This window comes from Astatotilapia calliptera, chromosome 23, assembly GCF_900246225.1.
Source record: "Astatotilapia calliptera chromosome 23, fAstCal1.2, whole genome shotgun sequence".
In the NCBI taxonomy this organism is placed as follows: domain Eukaryota; kingdom Metazoa; phylum Chordata; class Actinopteri; order Cichliformes; family Cichlidae; genus Astatotilapia; species Astatotilapia calliptera.
In genome coordinates, this window is record NC_039323.1 from 27,387,252 (window position 1) to 27,404,859 (window position 17,608).

At 40.1% G+C, this 17,608-nt stretch overlaps 1 protein-coding gene across 2 annotated transcripts in view; it reads left to right on the forward strand.

Annotated features, from left to right (window-relative positions):
* The window catches only part of LOC113016076 (sodium/potassium-transporting ATPase subunit alpha-1-like), a 62,031-nt gene that overhangs the window by 29,551 nt on the left and 14,872 nt on the right, over nucleotides 1-17,608 (forward strand). Inside the window, exons 1-3 of one of the 2 annotated variants that reach the window (XM_026158603.1) lie at nucleotides 14,589-14,715; nucleotides 15,227-15,337; nucleotides 15,935-15,994. In XM_026158603.1, the coding sequence (XP_026014388.1) occupies nucleotides 14,704-14,715; nucleotides 15,227-15,337; nucleotides 15,935-15,994 (183 nt within the window). In that variant the 5' untranslated portion in view covers nucleotides 14,589-14,703. Of the gene's footprint in view, nucleotides 1-14,588; nucleotides 14,716-15,226; nucleotides 15,338-15,934; nucleotides 15,995-17,608 lie in introns of those variants that run through there. The other variant, XM_026158604.1, reaches the window with a different exon arrangement.

Sequence of the window (17,608 nt, forward strand, 5' to 3'; positions counted from 1 at the left end):
TCCATGGATTCTGTCAGTGTTTTGATCTGTTCACCATCAACATTGCCGACAGCAGCAACCACAGCCTCCCAGACACTGTTCAGAGAGGTGTACTGTTTTCCCTCCTTGTAAATCTCACATTTGATGATGGACCACAGGTTCTCAATGGGGTTCAGATCAGGTGAACAAGGAGGCCATGTCATTAGTTTTTCTTCTTTTATACCCTTTCTTGCCAGCCACGCTGTGGAGTACTTGGACGCGTGTGATGGAGCATTGTCCTGCATGAAAATCATGTTTTTCTTGAAGGATGCAGACTTCTTCCTGTACCACTGCTTGAAGAAGGTGTCTTCCAGAAACTGGCAGTAGGACTGGGAGTTGAGCTTGACTCCATCCTCAACCCGAAAAGGCCCCACAAGCTCATCTTTGATGATACCAGCCCAAACCAGTACTCCACCTCCACCTTGCTGGCGTCTGAGTCGGACTGGAGCTCTCTGCCCTTTACCAATCCAGCCACGGGCCCATCCATCTGGCCCATCAAGACTCACTCTCATTTCATCAGTCCATAAAACCTTAGAAAAACCAGTCTTGAGATATTTCTTGGCCCAGTCTGGACGTTTCAGCTTGTGTGTCTTGTTCAGTGGTGGTCGTCTTTCAGCCTTTCTTACCTTGGCCATGTCTCTGAGTATTGCACACCATGTGCTTTTGGGCACTCCAGTGATGTTGCAGCTCTGAAATATGGCCAAACTGGTGGCAAGTGGCATCTTGGCAGCTGCATGCTTGACTTTTCTCTGTTCATGGGCAGCTATTTTGCGCCTTGGTTTTTCCACACGCTTCTTGCGACCCTGTTGACTATTTTGAATGAAACGCTTGATTGTTCGATGATCACGCTTCAGAAGCTTTGCAATTTTGAGACTGCTGCATCCCTCTGCAAGATATCTCACTATTTTTGACTTTTCTGAGCCTGTCAAGTCCTTCTTTTGACCCATTTTGCCAAAGGAAAGGACGTTGCCTAATAATTATGCCCACCTGATATAGGGTGTTGATGTCATTAGACCACACCCCTTCTCATTACAGAGATGCACATCACCTAATATGCTTAATTGGTAGTAGGCTTTCGAGCCTATACAGCTTGGAGTAAGACAACATGCATGAAGAGGATGATGTGGACAAAATACTCATTTGCCTAATAATTCTGCACTCCCTGTATTTGAGATTAGGGTACACCAGCAACCTGTTGCTAATTTAGAATCACCAGTTAACCCTACATGCATGTCTTTGTGATGAAAACCAGAATACCTGGGGAGAATGTGCATCACACAGAAAACCACAAACTGACCTGAAGGTTCAACCCCAGAATCTTCCTGCCATGAGATAACAGTGTTTAGCTCCATACCACCATGCTAACCAGGAAACTAACTTTTCTTTTCATGTCAGACATAACGGTGACCACTGACCGAGTCATTCAAGGAAGTGAAGGCAGTTTTTCTGTGGAAGGCAGTTACAAGAATCTCCTTTTTTTTTTTTTAAAGCTTTCTCAACAAACACTGCCACACAGCTGAAACAAACGCTGCATGACTTTTGAAAGGAAGCTGATAGCAATGACTCAGTGCTATGTTACGCATTCCAACATGTGCTTTTTCACAGTTTGTACTTTTTGTGATCATCCCAGTTCAGGACTTTGACATATCTTTTACCTAATATGTATTTAGTCTCGAATATGTTGCAAGTGAGATGCCTTTGAACACATACAACAGTGCGTAGCCATTTTCTGCTTCGGGCAAAACCTTTGTCATAGCAAAACTGGCACAAACAAAATCTTGGTTTTAAGACAACAATTATGTCATTTTAATTTGGTAGCTGCAGCCATAATTAGTGAGTATGTGCATGTTTACAACTATGGAAAGGCATAATGACAACTTAGAGCTATATCTGAAATCAGCAGAGGTAGGTGGCTGAAGGCCTGCGCCCTGGATGTTTATTTTTTGATAACAGTCTCTTGAGACAAACACAAGATTTGCTCAGACAGTTAAGCAACAGCATTTGATGGTCTTTCTTAAACACATTCACTGAAACCAATCTCCTGATCTTTTGACCTTAGTTTGACTCCCAAACAGACTGCATATTGACTCTATGATTGAATTGTGTATGATGGAAACATCACAGCTGAGAAAAACAGACCATGGTGTCAGGATGCAACTTTTTGAAATTCTGCTATGGTTTTTTTTTTTTTGTTTGTTTTGGTCAAACAAAAAAGTGAATCCACATTTTTATACCCAAATTTGAGCCGAAACACCGGACTTCTCCATTTTGTTAATTACCAGTACTGTTAACTTAGGGCAGCAATGGCATAAACTTCACTTTGGGTGGTTGTCTAGTAAAGCAGAGCACAATTTGTGTCTTTTAAACAAATGCCTGGTTTGATTCTGCAGGAGGGTTCTTCCACTTAAAAGGGAATTTTTCCTTCCCACTGTCACCAAATCCCTAGCTCATAAGGGGTCATATGATTGTTGGGGTTTTCTCTGTAGTATTATTGTATGGTCTAACTTACAATATAAAGCACCTTGAGGCGACTGCCGTTGTGATTTGGAGCTGTATAAATAAAATTTAATTGAAAAAAATGTAATTGAACAATTTGCAATGTTGCTATTCTGTAATAACACATATATTAAATTAAATACTCAGTCTTGACTTTATATTCCTAATGTACTGTCTTCGTTTAACTACAATGCATTTAAAACAAACCTTTAAAAGCAGTTTTTGACAGAGGTGGCACAGAGATATTGTGGGAGACCTTAAAACACACAAACTAAAGTAATGAAAAATGTGCTAGTCCCTCTGCAGCAGAAGGTGAAACGCTGGAATAGCGGTGCTTTGAGCTAAATATTTACGTCAGCGTGCCTACATGTCTACGTGCTCACAATAACAATCATCACTTGCTGACATTTGCTTGTTTGCGGTGTTCAAAAAGCTTAAAATTTGCTAAACACAAAGAACAACAGAGATTGGCTCGTATTTGTTTGTTTTCACACATATTGGCAGATTTACCTGATGATGGTTCTTGATGTGACGTAGAGAGCCACATTTCATGGTGACCAAAACAAGTACTAAAAAAAACCCTTAAGCCTTAAGGTGATTGCTGTTGTGGTGTACAAATAAAACTGATTTGAATTAGTGTGAATGTGTGTGTGAATGGGTGGATGACTGGATGTGTAAAGCGCTTTGGGGTCCTTAGGGACTGAGTAAAGCGCTATATCAATACAGGCCATTTACCATTTTTTTTATTTTATTTGTACACCATGACTTTGGTAATGACTGGAATTTAAATATTCCAGTCATGACCAAAATAGAAGGTTGAGTCCAGGAGCCATTGGACTGATGTTGCCACCACAGACTGAAAGACCTAAGGACTGCCATGATGCAACAGTTATATAATACTTTACCTGCAGGATGCATCAGTGTCAGAACTCCAGGTGTTATTTTTTTGTCTGTAGATGACAAGTGTTGAGCTAGAGCTGCAAGTGCAGGCACGTGGGCAAAGCTTGCCAAAGAGACGTTCAGTGCTTTCAGACAGATAGGTGTCCTCAGATTATGTAAAGGATCTATTTTAACCCATGTTACCATGTTGACCCAAACCTAACCAAACTGTCATCAAAAAAGGCCTGAATTTAGAAGTCTTTCAGTCTTTAGGGAATCATCCAGAAAACCCATAAGACTTGTGGTGAGAAGAAAATCACTAGCACATTACTTGCATGTGGTGGTCATTTTGGTATGTGTCTGTTAGCAAACTAGCTTGCGTCCACACTGGGGTTTGCACATTGCAGTATGTGTGCATGAATGTGTGAGAAAGAGTGAGCTCAGACAGTAGCTCTTTGTTGCTGTTGCCAGGATTTTGGATCAGCCAGGCTGAAAGTGCCTACAGTGACTCTTTCTTCCTTTATTCTCTCACTAGTTCCTTGTGCCACTATACTACAGTGCACAGTGCTGGGAAATGTAAAACTATAACGTCACATCCAGTGCTGAAAAGAGAAGTCTTACATAGCTTTTAATTTCTATTTTATTTGTTCAGTGGTTACATTTTTTTTTTTTTCTTTTTTTTTAAATGACATCAGAAACAGCAGTATGCGACATTACGTGATGGCAGAGCTTCAGTTCATCCTTTGTCATTTTTTTTTTTTTTTTTTTTTTTTTTAATAAATAGGACAGGGGGAATGAATGAGAGAGAGAGGGGGAGAGAAAGAAAGAAAACCCAAGGGGAGAAGAGACGGTGAGAAGGGGGGGGGAAGAGAGACAAAAAAAAAAAAAAAAAAAAAAAAAAAAACTCCTGGGTCACCTGTATGGAGAAAAAAACAAACAAACAAACAAACAAACAAACAGAGGAGACAGCAAACAACAAAGAGCAACATAATAATAGAGAAAACAAAGCACCATCACAATAAACTAGCTAGTCATAGATATCAGTATTTACTAAGTAATAAACGATATTGTGCAGCACGCAAGATAGACAGCGCACAGTGTGCTTTGAGGCAGCAGCCAAGAAAGCTTTAGTCCGCGTCTGTGAATACCCATGTGTGCATACCTGTGTGGATCAGCATGCTTGCATTCCAAAGGTTTCTCCATGTAATGATCTGCTAGGGAGTGTGGGGGGGCCACAGCCCCGTCCTCCAGGGTGTGAAGCGGGTATGGAGGAGATCAAAACTCCAGACATCCAGAGGCCCCCAGAACACAAGAGACCATGGAAGACCAACAGAGGGGCAGCCGCGCCACTGTTCCAGTAAGAGCTGAGGAGAGTCCCAGATGAGGGCTCACTCAGCAGCCGCGGAGCAGAAGCCAGGGGGGGTTGCAGTGACGCGCCCGTGAGCTCCGCCGGCCCCCAGCTGCGCCTGAGTGACCGAGCCCTAGGCCGAGAGGCCGAGGGCACCCCACCTCCAAAGGGGCCCGAGCGAGCCCCAGGCCCCAGGCCCCGACAAGCGGCCGCCAAGGAGTGAGCCGGTGTGTTCAGTGGTTACATTTTAAAAGAGTCAAATCATTTGTACATTAGATATTTTACATTCTGTCATCGGTTGTGATCAACCCCAAATTAAATATCTAATTTTTGGTGTGAGTTCTTACAAAATGGAAAATTAGTGCAGAAATGTATTAAAACATGTGCCAGCGCACGTGAAAATACAGTATTTAATAGTTTATACAATTCCACAAGCTTGAAAGTCAATATTTAGGTTACCACCTTTGTTCTTCAACACAGTCTGAACTCTTTTAGGCAGCTTTCCTGTCATTTCTTTAAGTAGTCTTCAGGAATTGTTCTCCAGGCTTCTTGAAGGACATTCAAATCTCTTCTCTGGATGTTTCTGCCTTTTGTTCTGTTCTCTGTCAACATGATCCCACACTGCTTCGATAATGTTTAAGTCCAAGTTCTGGGGAGGCCAATCCATGTCTGATAGTGCTGGATTGGCCTCAGATCAGGGATGGGATGTGTTTCAGCATCAAGCTCATTATAAGCACATGAAGGAATGTGTCAAATAAACCCTTAATCTTCATCTGATGTGCTAAAGGATTTGCATTTGTGACTTTGATGAATATGAAGTTGTGAAGAATATTAACACAAGCTTTAGGAAAACTGCACATGAAAGAAAAAAATCTGTCAGATTCATTAAGACAAGTATTGATTCCCTATTTACTTCTGTACCAACATGGTTCAGTTTCAACTGCCTGTTTGCAGCTTTGACCATACAATAATAGCAATAACCTGAATTAGAAAAATGCATCCCTCGCCCTGTCTGTCTCTTTCTCCCTCCATCTTCCTTTTTTCATTCCTTTAATTGCAGCGGGTAATCCTCAACCAGATTAAATGGATGTGCAGGGTCTATGTGCGTGCGCCTGTGTGGTCTGAATGAACGACACATAGATCTCTCAGAGATTACATGATCCCTGTCATCATCTCCCTGGGTGAAACTGACGAGAATCCAAATCCAATTTACTCTCCACTGACGTCCACTCGTACCAGGAATACGATCTGGCAGCTTGTAAAGCAGCTAAACCGAACCACTTAGGATTTTCTTCATGTCAGAGAGGATGCCATGTGCGTTGCCGTAGCCTAGTTTGATTACACTTTGATCTGTCAGCTGGCCTATTTCTAGCTGACACTGCAGCTGATTTGAATGTTTACTAATTACACAAGCATTTTGTTGTGGTGCAAACAGATTTCAGAAATTCTTTCATCTCTCTTGGCCTGCAAGGAACCAAGCTTCTGGTAAATGGTTGGTTGTAGAAACTGCTGTGGACGCCCTCTGTTTTATGCCTTATCTTCTCCTTTCATACACAATTTGACCTGGTTTTTGAATTTCCTCATTCAGGTGACTGACTTAACCATTGAAGAATATGCATCCATCAGAAGTCACATCATCAACACATCCCATAACATTGCTTCCACCATGTTTGATAGATGATGTGATATGCTTCTTGATCTTGTGTTGTTCTCTGCTTTTCTATATTTTTCTCTTTCCCTCATTCTTTATCTTGGTTTCATCTGTCCAAGCATCTTTTTCCCCCTTCTGGCTCTTTTAGAGGTTTAGGGTTTTCTGTATAAGCCATTCCTAGGCTCAGAAAATCCCCTCATTCATATAATCAACTTGATTCATTTCTTTCCATCTTGTTTTTGTCCTACTGGCTTCTTTGCCAGTCATGTTGATGTTATGTCATTCTTTGATATTGGTGACAAATGTGGTCTGACAAACTTCAACACCATCTTGGACTATATCTGGCAGCAATAATCCTTTTTGTGGTGTTCTTCTGGAGGCACTAGTTCTGCTGAGGGACTCCAACAAGAACCTGTAGGAGGTAGAGAACTGATCCAATGTAATAAATTAACTGAAAATGTCAAGTAGACCAAAGACTACCAGCTGCAGTTAGAGATGAAAGACTTACTAGAAAAAACTCTAGTTATTTATTTACTACTTACCAGGTAAACTATTCACAGAGGAGCACCTTATAAATAGTAGTGTTTAACATATGAATGGGAGCTGTGATGCATGGACAAAAATATTTAAAAAGTAAAATGTTGCCAACTAAAGTGATGGGATTAAAAAAAGATTAAGAAAACTACTTTGACTGTTTATTTGATTTTTAACGTTCTGATAAAGACTAAAAAAATTATTAAGGTGATGGGACCAAGTACAGTCCAGTTTTGAGTACTTATTAGTTTGCTAAAATTGCAGGCTTCTAATTTAAACAAAATCATATTTAGTACAACTAATTTAGGGCAAAGGTTGTTTTTTTTTTATAACAGTAGTCCTCTGTTTGATGACAGAAAACAAATATGCAGCATTTAGCTTCATATCCATATATTTTTTTCTGACCTCATTTGTTTTTTTTTTCTATATTTGTATGAAGTGGAAACCAAGAGAGACAAAAAGTTGTTTTTTGTTTTTGTCCCTTTCATTCATGTCAGCCTCAACAAGAGTCTGTTTTCTCTTTTGTTGACCTTGGCACAGATATCCCAGCGTGTCCACAGAGTCTCTGACTTCTTCATCTGGAATTACTCTCTGCAAAGAAACATTTATGTCTGAGGCTATATAGCATGTTTCTGTGCTGTACTTAAATTTTTATTTTTTCTGTGAAAATTGGCCATTCTGTGTCTGTTTGATCAAAAGCAACCCAAAATTACTGCTAAAACTGAAACCTAAAAATGCACATGCTGAGCTAAATTCTAAACACCAAGAATAAATTACAGTCCTCCTTTTTTCAAGCTTTAGACAAACACCTAAGATGGAAATTTTGAGTATGTGTGTGAAGTCTCTTTTAGGAGTTATTAAGTCCTACTGGGAGTATGTCAGGCTGACTTAACATTATGAAGTTTTCTCTTAAATGCTGGCAAAGTAAAACTAATATTTTAATTCAACTTACTTTTACTCAATACTTTTCATTTTGACTCGGTGTACCACCCCAGTGGATTTTAATTCAAGCAATCACAATGTTAATAAAGTGCAGACTTTCAGCTTTAATTCAAAATATCTAACTTGCATTAACTGTTTATGAATTACAGACATGGTTTCTTTACTAGTCAACTGGCTAATAAGATGTTTCATGGCCAGGTGAGACTTATTGCCTATTCCAGAACCAGTTATACAGATGGTAAATGGCCTGCATTTGTAAAGCGCTTTACTCAGTCCCTAAGGACCCCAAAGTGCTTTACACTACATTCAGTCATTCACCCATTCACACATAGGCAATGGCAAGCTACCAGATACTGGTGGTGGTCAGAGGGCCCGGTGGCGCCTGTGTCCGGCAGCCTCGCCTCTGTCAGTGCGCCCCAGGGCAGCTGTGACTACAATGTAGCTTGCTATCGCCAGTGTGTGAATGTGTGTGTGAATGGGTGGATGACTGAATGTAGTGTAAAGCGCTTTGGGGTCCTATGGACTAGAAAAGCGCTATACAAATGCAGGCCATTTACCATTACCATTTACATTGTAGCCACAGCTGCCCTGGGACGCACTGACAGAGGCGAGGCTGCCGGACACTGGCGCCACCGGGCCCTCTGACCAGCACCAGTATGCAAACATGGGGTTAGTATCTTGCCCAAGGATATTTGGCATGCAGCCAGGAGGTAGCCTGGGATCGAACCACCGACCTTCTGATTAGTGGCTACAGATAAAAGAGTTGGAATTGATTCCAAGCGTTGAAATTGCATTTGGTAGCTCTTCACTCCAAAGTGATGTAAGTGGAAGTGAAAGTGGCCAAATTCAACCTGCAACATCAAAAGGCCTTAAAGACCACAGAAGAAGTCTAGGAAGTGGATGATCACAGAAGTATTTCCATGGTGAAGAAAAACAACTTCACAACATCTGACAAAGTATCACTGTCAGGGTCTACAGGTTTGTCAAGGTTTACAACAAGGTGCACAGCGCTGATAAATGATATGACATGCAATCTATACTTTCTGCAAATCGATGATGACCCAAATCATACTGCAAAAGCAACCCAATGTTTTCTGAGGGCAAAGAAAGGGGATATTGTTCAATGGGCAACTCAGTCACCTGATCTGAACTCAACACAGCTGCTTTTCAGTTCCTTTAAACAAAACTAAATGCAGCAAGACCGGCAAACAAGCAGCAACTATGGGTGACTGTACAGCATCTCAAGAGAGGAACCATGATGTTTGTTGACAGCAAGGGAATAAAAACAATTCTTATATTTATGAAAATAGTTTGTGCAATTACTTTTAGGGCTCTGAAATAGTTTGGTTAAAACCCTTGAATTAAAGCTGAAAGCCTGCACTTTAGTCGCATGTTGATTGTGTTATTTGCAGTCCACCTTGATGTCATGTACAGAGACAAAATCATAAAAACTGTGTTATTACAACCTAACCTAAACCTAACAACATTATTCACCTGGCTGTCCCAATACAGTGTTCCCACCCTACCTTCTGGGAACCATTGGTATAATGTACTGAAGTCTGTAATCCAGCTGGGCTTTTTAGTATCTTTACTTGTCTTTGAAGTTCATGTTAAAAGCTCATTACAATTTTATAATATTGTTATAAAGGTACAGCCAGTTCTTATCTCTGGGGTGTCAGTTATTTCTGTTTGGTCAAGGCTCCTTTAGGTGCAACGTGTGCTTTGGTGGCGGTGCTCTGAAGTACTGAGTTATGGCATGAGTGAGACTCGGCTGTTACTTCCAGCTCATTTCTTCAGCAAGAAATATTTTAGCTTTTCTCACATTCAGTGTAAAGTTCTTATTTTTCAATGGTATTGGTAGCAGCTTGATTGGGTCTTGGTGATGTATATTGTGGTTGCTCTGTTTAGGCCTGAATGTTTTTATGATAGTATTTGTGTCATTTCCACAGTGTGTCTTTTTTTCCTGTCTCCCTCAACAGGCCGTGGCAGATGGCTGCCTGTCCCTGACCCAGAGGTTTCTTCCTGTTAAAAGGGAGTTTTTCCTTCCCACTTTTGCGTGCTTGCTCATTGGTGTTGTGTGGTTGTTCATGTTTTCTATCTATTTTCTTTATTATATCTCTTTTATTATTTTACAGTCTTTACCTTACAAAATAAAAGTTGGTGCAATAGCATCAGCAAACTCTTAATTATCTTACCTAAAACAATCTGATGCATTTAATGTCATTTTAAATCGTTTTTCACCTGGTCATCCATGTCACATCCTCTTTGTACTGCCCCACAGCTTGGGAACGACGGTTGGGAAAGACAAAGCATTGCCGATAATACTGATGCTATCACTTTTTTTCCCTTGGGAATTGAAGGCATTACTAGTCAGTGTTTTCATATTTGGGTACACTGCAGGGAGACGCTTCTGCACACATTACATGTTTTAACAGCCTTAAGCTCAGAGAAAATCTGTCATGTCATTATTATTTTTGCCCTGAAAAACATAACCAGGTAAGGAAAGATATTTGCCAATCAAAATTTGCATTATAAAAAAAATCATTAAAAAAATGTAAATATTTTTTAAAAAATTAATAAAAACTATATTTATTTTAAAATAACTGAAAGTAATAATTCTGATTCAAAAATATTTAAAAGTCTAAATAATCTTTCAAAATAATACTTAATATAAGACCATGATACTCTAAGGACGATCTAAAAAAAATTGACTAACTCAAGCAATCAAAAACTGCATTTTGTTGGGTATCCACATGAGTAACCATATATTCACACGTTAAAATCCCTGACTGTGCAGAAGAAATAAACATTACTACATATAAATAAATAAAATTAATATACAGCTTTTCTTTGGTCTAAAATAAGCATGTCAACATTAGCTTTTAACAGCGTTGTCGGACCTATGATCCAAAATTTTTCAGTTGTCAACTGCGTTTTTCACAAACTTGTGATTGCTCATGTTGGTTATGTCCATATTTTATATACAGTTGGTGGTCTGCCCCCATCTTCATCATCATGAGATAATACAGATTCCCACAGAGTTTAAGTATCTCATGAATTTTGCTATGGCTTTGCTAGGTTTAAGGCCTTAACCTTTGATGCATAGAGAGTTAATTTGACTGCGAGCATGTTGTAGATGAACAAATATACATGATGATATGTGCTGTTACAGCACGAGGATTTACTGTCTCAGTGGGGTGGGAAACATGCTGTTCTTATCCCGTGGCTGTAATTTGGTTCAACTGTGGTTGCATTTTACATGTCTGTGCCTTTTTTCTCATCACTCCTCAAGTGAATGTTTTATATCAAATTAAAAATAAACTGCACAAAGTCACATTTATTTAATGGATATTTTTGATTCCAAGTATCTGTAGGCTTTGTGCTGTCTTGTACAAGACCTTGGGCGGGGGAAGGGGTCCTGAAGAAATCTTGAAGAAGCCTACAATAGGAATAAGATGTAGCAAACAAGTCACACATTTTGGCTGTAATCATATGATAGCTTCTCAAGTAAAGAACAGATGTATGTATATTTGTCAGGCATCTCTGGAGGAGTAGAAATGACAGCAAGGCAAATGTTCTCACATGTCAACATGGGTTTGACTGTTTGACTGTCACCCTCGCTGCAGGAGTGGCTATGAGGAGGACAAAGCACTAAAATCTAAATCTTAAGAATCACTGGTCTGTACGTGTACTGCACTTGAGTGTCCTTTTGCCATGATAAGTTATTCTGAAATTACGTTTTATAGTCCTTGCAGGTGGCAGCACGGTGGCATGGTGGTTAGCACTGTTGCTGCACAGCAAGAAGGTCCTGAGTTCAATTCCAACATCAGGCCGGGGTCTTTCTGTGTGGAGTTTGCATGTTCTCCCCGTGTTTGCGTGGGTTCCCTCCGGTTACTCCGGCTTCCTCCCACCGTCCAAAGACATGCAGCTTGTGGGGATAGGTTAATTGGATAATCCAAATTGTCACTAGGTGTGAATGAATGTGAGTGTGAATGGTTGTCTGGCCCTGCGACAGACTGGCCGCAGGGTGTACCCCACCTCTCGCCCCATGACAGCTGGGATAGGCTCCAGCACCCCCTGCGACCCTGAAAAGGATAAGCGGAAGCGAATGGATGGATAGTCCATGTAGGCAGTCAGTATGTTGGCACTACTATAGACGGCTTAATGTTAACTTTCTTGCCCCAGTCAGGACTTTATAGCGCACTCACTTACATGTTGCATATCCAGGTTAAGTCTCAGTTTAGGGAACTTTGAGACCCTTTTGCTATATTTTCAAGGGTAGATTTTAGTGTGTATTCAAGCCCAGTGTTGAATCCCTCTGACATAAGAAATTCTTTAAATGCACAGTCCTGAATGCTTGCTTGATGGCAAGCATCTTTTGAAGGAAGTATTCCAACGCCATTTGAGAGATATAATCTCTCCAGTAAGTCCTGGGTCTTCCCTGGTGCTCTCCTGGGTAGACGCTTCACACCTCACTAGGAGAAGTTCAGGATGGATTGCAGTCAGATCACCAAACCACCTCAGTTGGCTCTTTCGAATGTGGGGAAACAGCAGCTCTGCTCTGAGCCCCTCCTGGATTACCTCCTCACACTAGCCTAAGCCCAGTCACCCTTTGGAGGAAGCTCATTTCTGCTGATTGTGATGCTTTAAGCCAATACACCCAGGTGATGGTAGGAATCTGGAATGGCCAGTCTAAATTCTTGGCTCTCCTATTCACAAATCCTGAATAGTTACATTAATCGTTACATTGAAATGTTACATTACATAAAAATCTAGGGAAGTATTCCAGAGGCCATTGTCATTCTGAAAAATTATGCCATTGCCAATCAAATCCTTTCCAGATGGTGGTATTGCATGGCGAATGAAAGCCTGATGGCACTTTTCTGTGTTCATAATTCATTAGCTTTATCAAGATCTCCAACATCACTGACTGAAATACAGCCCAAACCATGACAGAGCCTCCACCATTGTTCATAGACTGTAGACACTCACTGTTGAACCTGTCTCCAGTCTGAACTAAAAATGTGAAATTTGGATTCATCACTCCATCAGACATATTCCCACTGATTTTCCAGTTCTTGTGGAATGTGGCATACTTAGGCCTTTTCTCACTGGTTTCAAAATGAGGGAAAAACTCTCCAAAGACAAATTTTGAAAGACCTCCAGCAAGCAAGCCTGGCTGCTTGGAAGTAAAATATAAAGAAATGAATGGTGGCTCAAGACGTTTACACAGTTCTGTACGTTGACCTGTTTCTCTACAACACTTTAAGAGGTTATATTTATGCATTTGCATGTACATTTTTGCACACACTTTTTTAAATTTCTGGACATGTGTCTTTACAGTTATGTGAATCTTCATCATGAATGCTTTATACCCATTGTACTGTATATTTTGCAAAGTTGGCTTCCGTTATAATCACTTTTCTTAAGCGTAAGTACAGCTGTTCACATTGCTGCTTTTTTTTAAATCTAGCACTTCAGTGTCTTTTAAATTGCTTGGACCCCGTGCCTCTGCTGCTGGTGTTTCCCCTAATAATATTCATGTTAACTCTCATGTAGTTGGTAGTACAGTAACGTTCTAAAGGCCATGTTTTACATTTTCAGCTCCCACGTTGTTTGTGTATGACAGAGGATTGTTTAGGGTTATACAAGAGCCTATAATGCCTTAATTGCAGAGCTAAAACCTACATTATCTCCATAAAATCTCTGAGGGAGCCACTTAGGCTCAATCATGGTTCACTGTTTTGGTTTTATTGATGCAAGAATTGCATAATTTCCGTGTGGGGGGTGAACATCCCAAAGACTCAAGCATCCACATGTACAAACTCTGCAAATGAAAGTCTAAACACTAATTTCCAATGTGTGTGCTCGTGTTTTTGGATAGAAGGTGTGATCATATGTCGTTAAGACAAAGGTATCTCTGGGTGTTGACATGACGGGCACATTTTGTTCATTAGCATCCCGATGACTTTCAGATCACTACACCACAAACCAATATCCTATCCTGGGTTTGACTGTACTGCGGTGAGCTACAGCTATTATGAGTTGATATGCAACAGTGTGTGAAAGCAGAAAAAGTCTCAAATGGTTTTTGGCTTTAGTTAATGTAAGGGAGTAGCAGGCAGCAAACCAAGGCATTCAGCATTTTATGTTAAACACGGTGGTTTAGCATAGTAAAAGGCATTGTAGAGCAGCCCTTTCTTAAAGTAATGCAACCTTGAAATGCATTGGACGATCTTTTTTTTTTTCATAAGGGAAGTTCAGAAAGCTTCAGGCTCACTGGATTACTTCCATTGCAATCCAAATTGTATCTGTGCTATGTGCACCAGTTTACTTCTCCTTTCACCTGCACCCTCACAAGATAAAAGTCCATTTTAAGCATCAAGTCCCTACTTTCAGCCATTGTTAATGAAGATTTGAGGAAATAAGTCACCTTCATAGCTGGATTCACTCCAGTGTTTCTCAACCTCAAGCGGGTGGAGACATCATAAACACATAAACGCTTCAGGTAAAATTAATGAGCAAGAAAATGTAAATTGTTTTCATAATGGCAGAATGAGGGGTGAAAGTCAAGTGGAAGACAGGAGGCAGTTTGTGCAACACATAGGGTTTGAGTGATCTTTAGCCCCCACATGGTCCTGCCCTGCCCAGCCACGGCTCCACCAGGTCAGGTATAAAGGTGTGCCAAACTGATGCCACCCATCGTCCCTGCTCTGGAGAGGGTGGAAGACAAGGGAGTGAAAGAGACAGTGCAGGTGTGACAGAGACAAGTGGAGGAGGCAAGTTTGACTTGTAAGGCAGGAAGATTGACTGCTGTTAGACTTGAAATACAATCATGGGATTTGGAGTAAGTACTGAAATTTTATCACAGATTTTGGCCTTTAAACTTACCTTAAGATTAGGTTCTGCATTTCTTTTCAGGTTTGGGCTCAGTCTAAATTTTGGTTATTTTGATAAAGAAATAGAATTTCTTTTGAGATAAAACAAAAATACTTCTTGTCTTTTCCAAATCATGAGGTTATTCTTGGGGCTAGGTTTGGAGTCACCATCAGAGATAACCTAGATCTCACAGGGCTCAATTTATCGTTTCGTGTTAATGTCAGTTCTCTTTTTTCTAACTTAAATTTATTTTTACAGCTTTGGCAGCATTATAAACCCAAGATTATCTGGATCAAGATTAAAGAATTTCGCTCTTCTAACAGTTATTAACACCGGTGTCAGAGCATGTTTGAACAGGACGGCTGACCTGACTTTCTGCTCTTATTTTTGCACAACAGAAGAGGAAGCTTCAGGGCAATTTCCCCCACATATGTTCAGTTTTATTAATGCCACATTTTGTGCCACTTTCTTCTCTCCAGAAAGGAAAGGATAACTACAAGCTGGCAGCAACATCAGAAAATGGAGGACAGAAAAGCAAGAAGGCTAGAAAGAAGAAGGACATGGATGAGCTGAAGAAAGAAGTGGACCTGGTGAGTACTCAGCTCACGTGCAGCCGCTCTGTAATCATCTGTAACTTGACTGGCTTGATGTCATGTAAGAAAAGTGAGAATTTTAAGCATACAAAACTACTGATAAATAGTTTGACTGTGTCACAGAAAGAAAAAGGCATTGAATAAACGTTCGTGAACTTTAATGACAGTCACTCGATTGCTGCCAGTGGCCACAGCAATGATGCAGTCACGGCTGAGGCAAACCTCTGCTTTGGCCTCATTGCTGGTCTCATGAGATGTAGGTGTCTGAGCCATATTTCATGAAGATTGCTGCTTACATTGCTGGACGTACACTCCCATGTTATTAAGATGCTGTCAGCTATAATTACCTTCTAAGTCATGTTTATCTAGATTGGTTTTTAATGCTGAGTGAGTGAGAGGCTCTGTTGTTGTTGTATTGTGTGGTTCCTTAGATCACATCAACTCATCCTTCATGCGCAAACAGCAATTTTCTGCTGCTACATTCACATAATAAAACACATGTAATAAAATGCATGCATGCCTGCCTGTGGGATTTTGGCTTGTTTTACTCAATGTTTCTCAATCTCTTTGTTTTTCCTCTCCTACTCTCAATAGGATGATCACAGGTTAACCTTGGAAGAACTTATCAGGAAATATGGAACTGACCTAACCAGGGTGAGCACTTCAGACGGGCTTGTGGGTGTCTAGTTTTTTAGAAGTGTGTTTTTTTAGAAGATAATCCCACAGGTCAAGGAGGATTTCATAGTCCAACATGAGGTTATAAGTAGAGGTGACACAAAACCACTTTTTAATGTCTGATACCAATACCGATATCATAAATTTGGATATCTGCAGAAACCGATATGAATCCTATACAGTCTATTTGATAATCAATAAAACTGTTTTTTTAAGTTCATGCTAACTTTAAAAACTGTAAAAAAACAAAACACTAAAGCTATTCTATTACACCCAAAATATTTTGCAGTTCAGCAATACTAATCTTTTTATTTAAACTTTTAGCAGAACTTTAAATCGAAGTATTTAAAGTAATATTCAAAAATTAATTTAAAATGCAATTTTATGCAGATTTCAAAAATTCTTTGGTTCTGAAAAAAAGAATGGACCCTTTTATACTTAAAGCTTAACATAAATAGACATCCAGAGTGGAAAGCAGTGCAAATGAATGCAAACACGGCTTCTCACAACACTCATCTTTTATCAAGATGGATGTCAGTGTAAGCTAATGAATTTTGTGTAATTTCCATACAAAACATGAGTATGAAAAAAGTGTTTTTCATATTTTGTTTTCGAACCACGAAACTGTTTAACCATGTGTCGTGCCAAAGTTGATATCCCTGACAAAATTTGTTTCCCCTGCATCAGGAGCACACGCAGGGCTCTCCAAATCACGGGCAAACACTATCCCACATTCTGGATTTGAAGCTCACAAACACTTCTAATAACGACTAAATACTGAAATTTTGGAGATGTTAGCTCCTTATACAGTGAAGTTATAGTGGGATACAAATAATATCAGGCTGATCCTGCCACAATATGTTCCCCCCCTGCCTAAATCATGGACAAAGAGTATCCCACATTCTTCATTTTTAGTTCACAAACGCTTATAATGACTAACTAGTCCTAAAACTTTGAAGGTTTTAGCTCTTTATACAGTAAAGTTACATCTATTTATCAGATAAAATGTCCTTTATTTGTTAAAATAATCCCATCCGATACCACATGAGAACAATAAATATGTAAGTTTCTGTTGTAACCCTTAAACTGAATGGTAATGTAACGACACTCAGGTTTCACTTTTTTACAAAACTAAAACATCACTACTTCCACGTCTGACTGTTTGTAATGGAGGCAGAAAAAACTGGATCTGCACTCCGTGCCCAGCGAATGCTCGCAACGCAAGAGGTACGAATTTTGTCAGGGATACCTACCTTGGTACACCTGGTTTGGCAGCACATAGCGAGGCTCCAAATGCTTTTAGTGTGAACTCCAGACCGCCGACAGGTCTCGCACACAACAGTCACTCTATCATGTGACGCATGCTGCTCCGACGTGCTATTTCATTACGTGGGTTACGCCATGTTGCAAGTTTTGTGAGATGTTTTTGTGATATTTAATGGATCGGATTACTTTTTTTTTCTCCCCGATATCCAGTAATTTAGATCAGGATCAGACTGATACAGATACTGTATATCGGATCAATCCTTCCCTAGTTATAAGCACATGACTCAGGACAGTCAACAGTTTAGTTTACTTTGTCAAATGGACTGG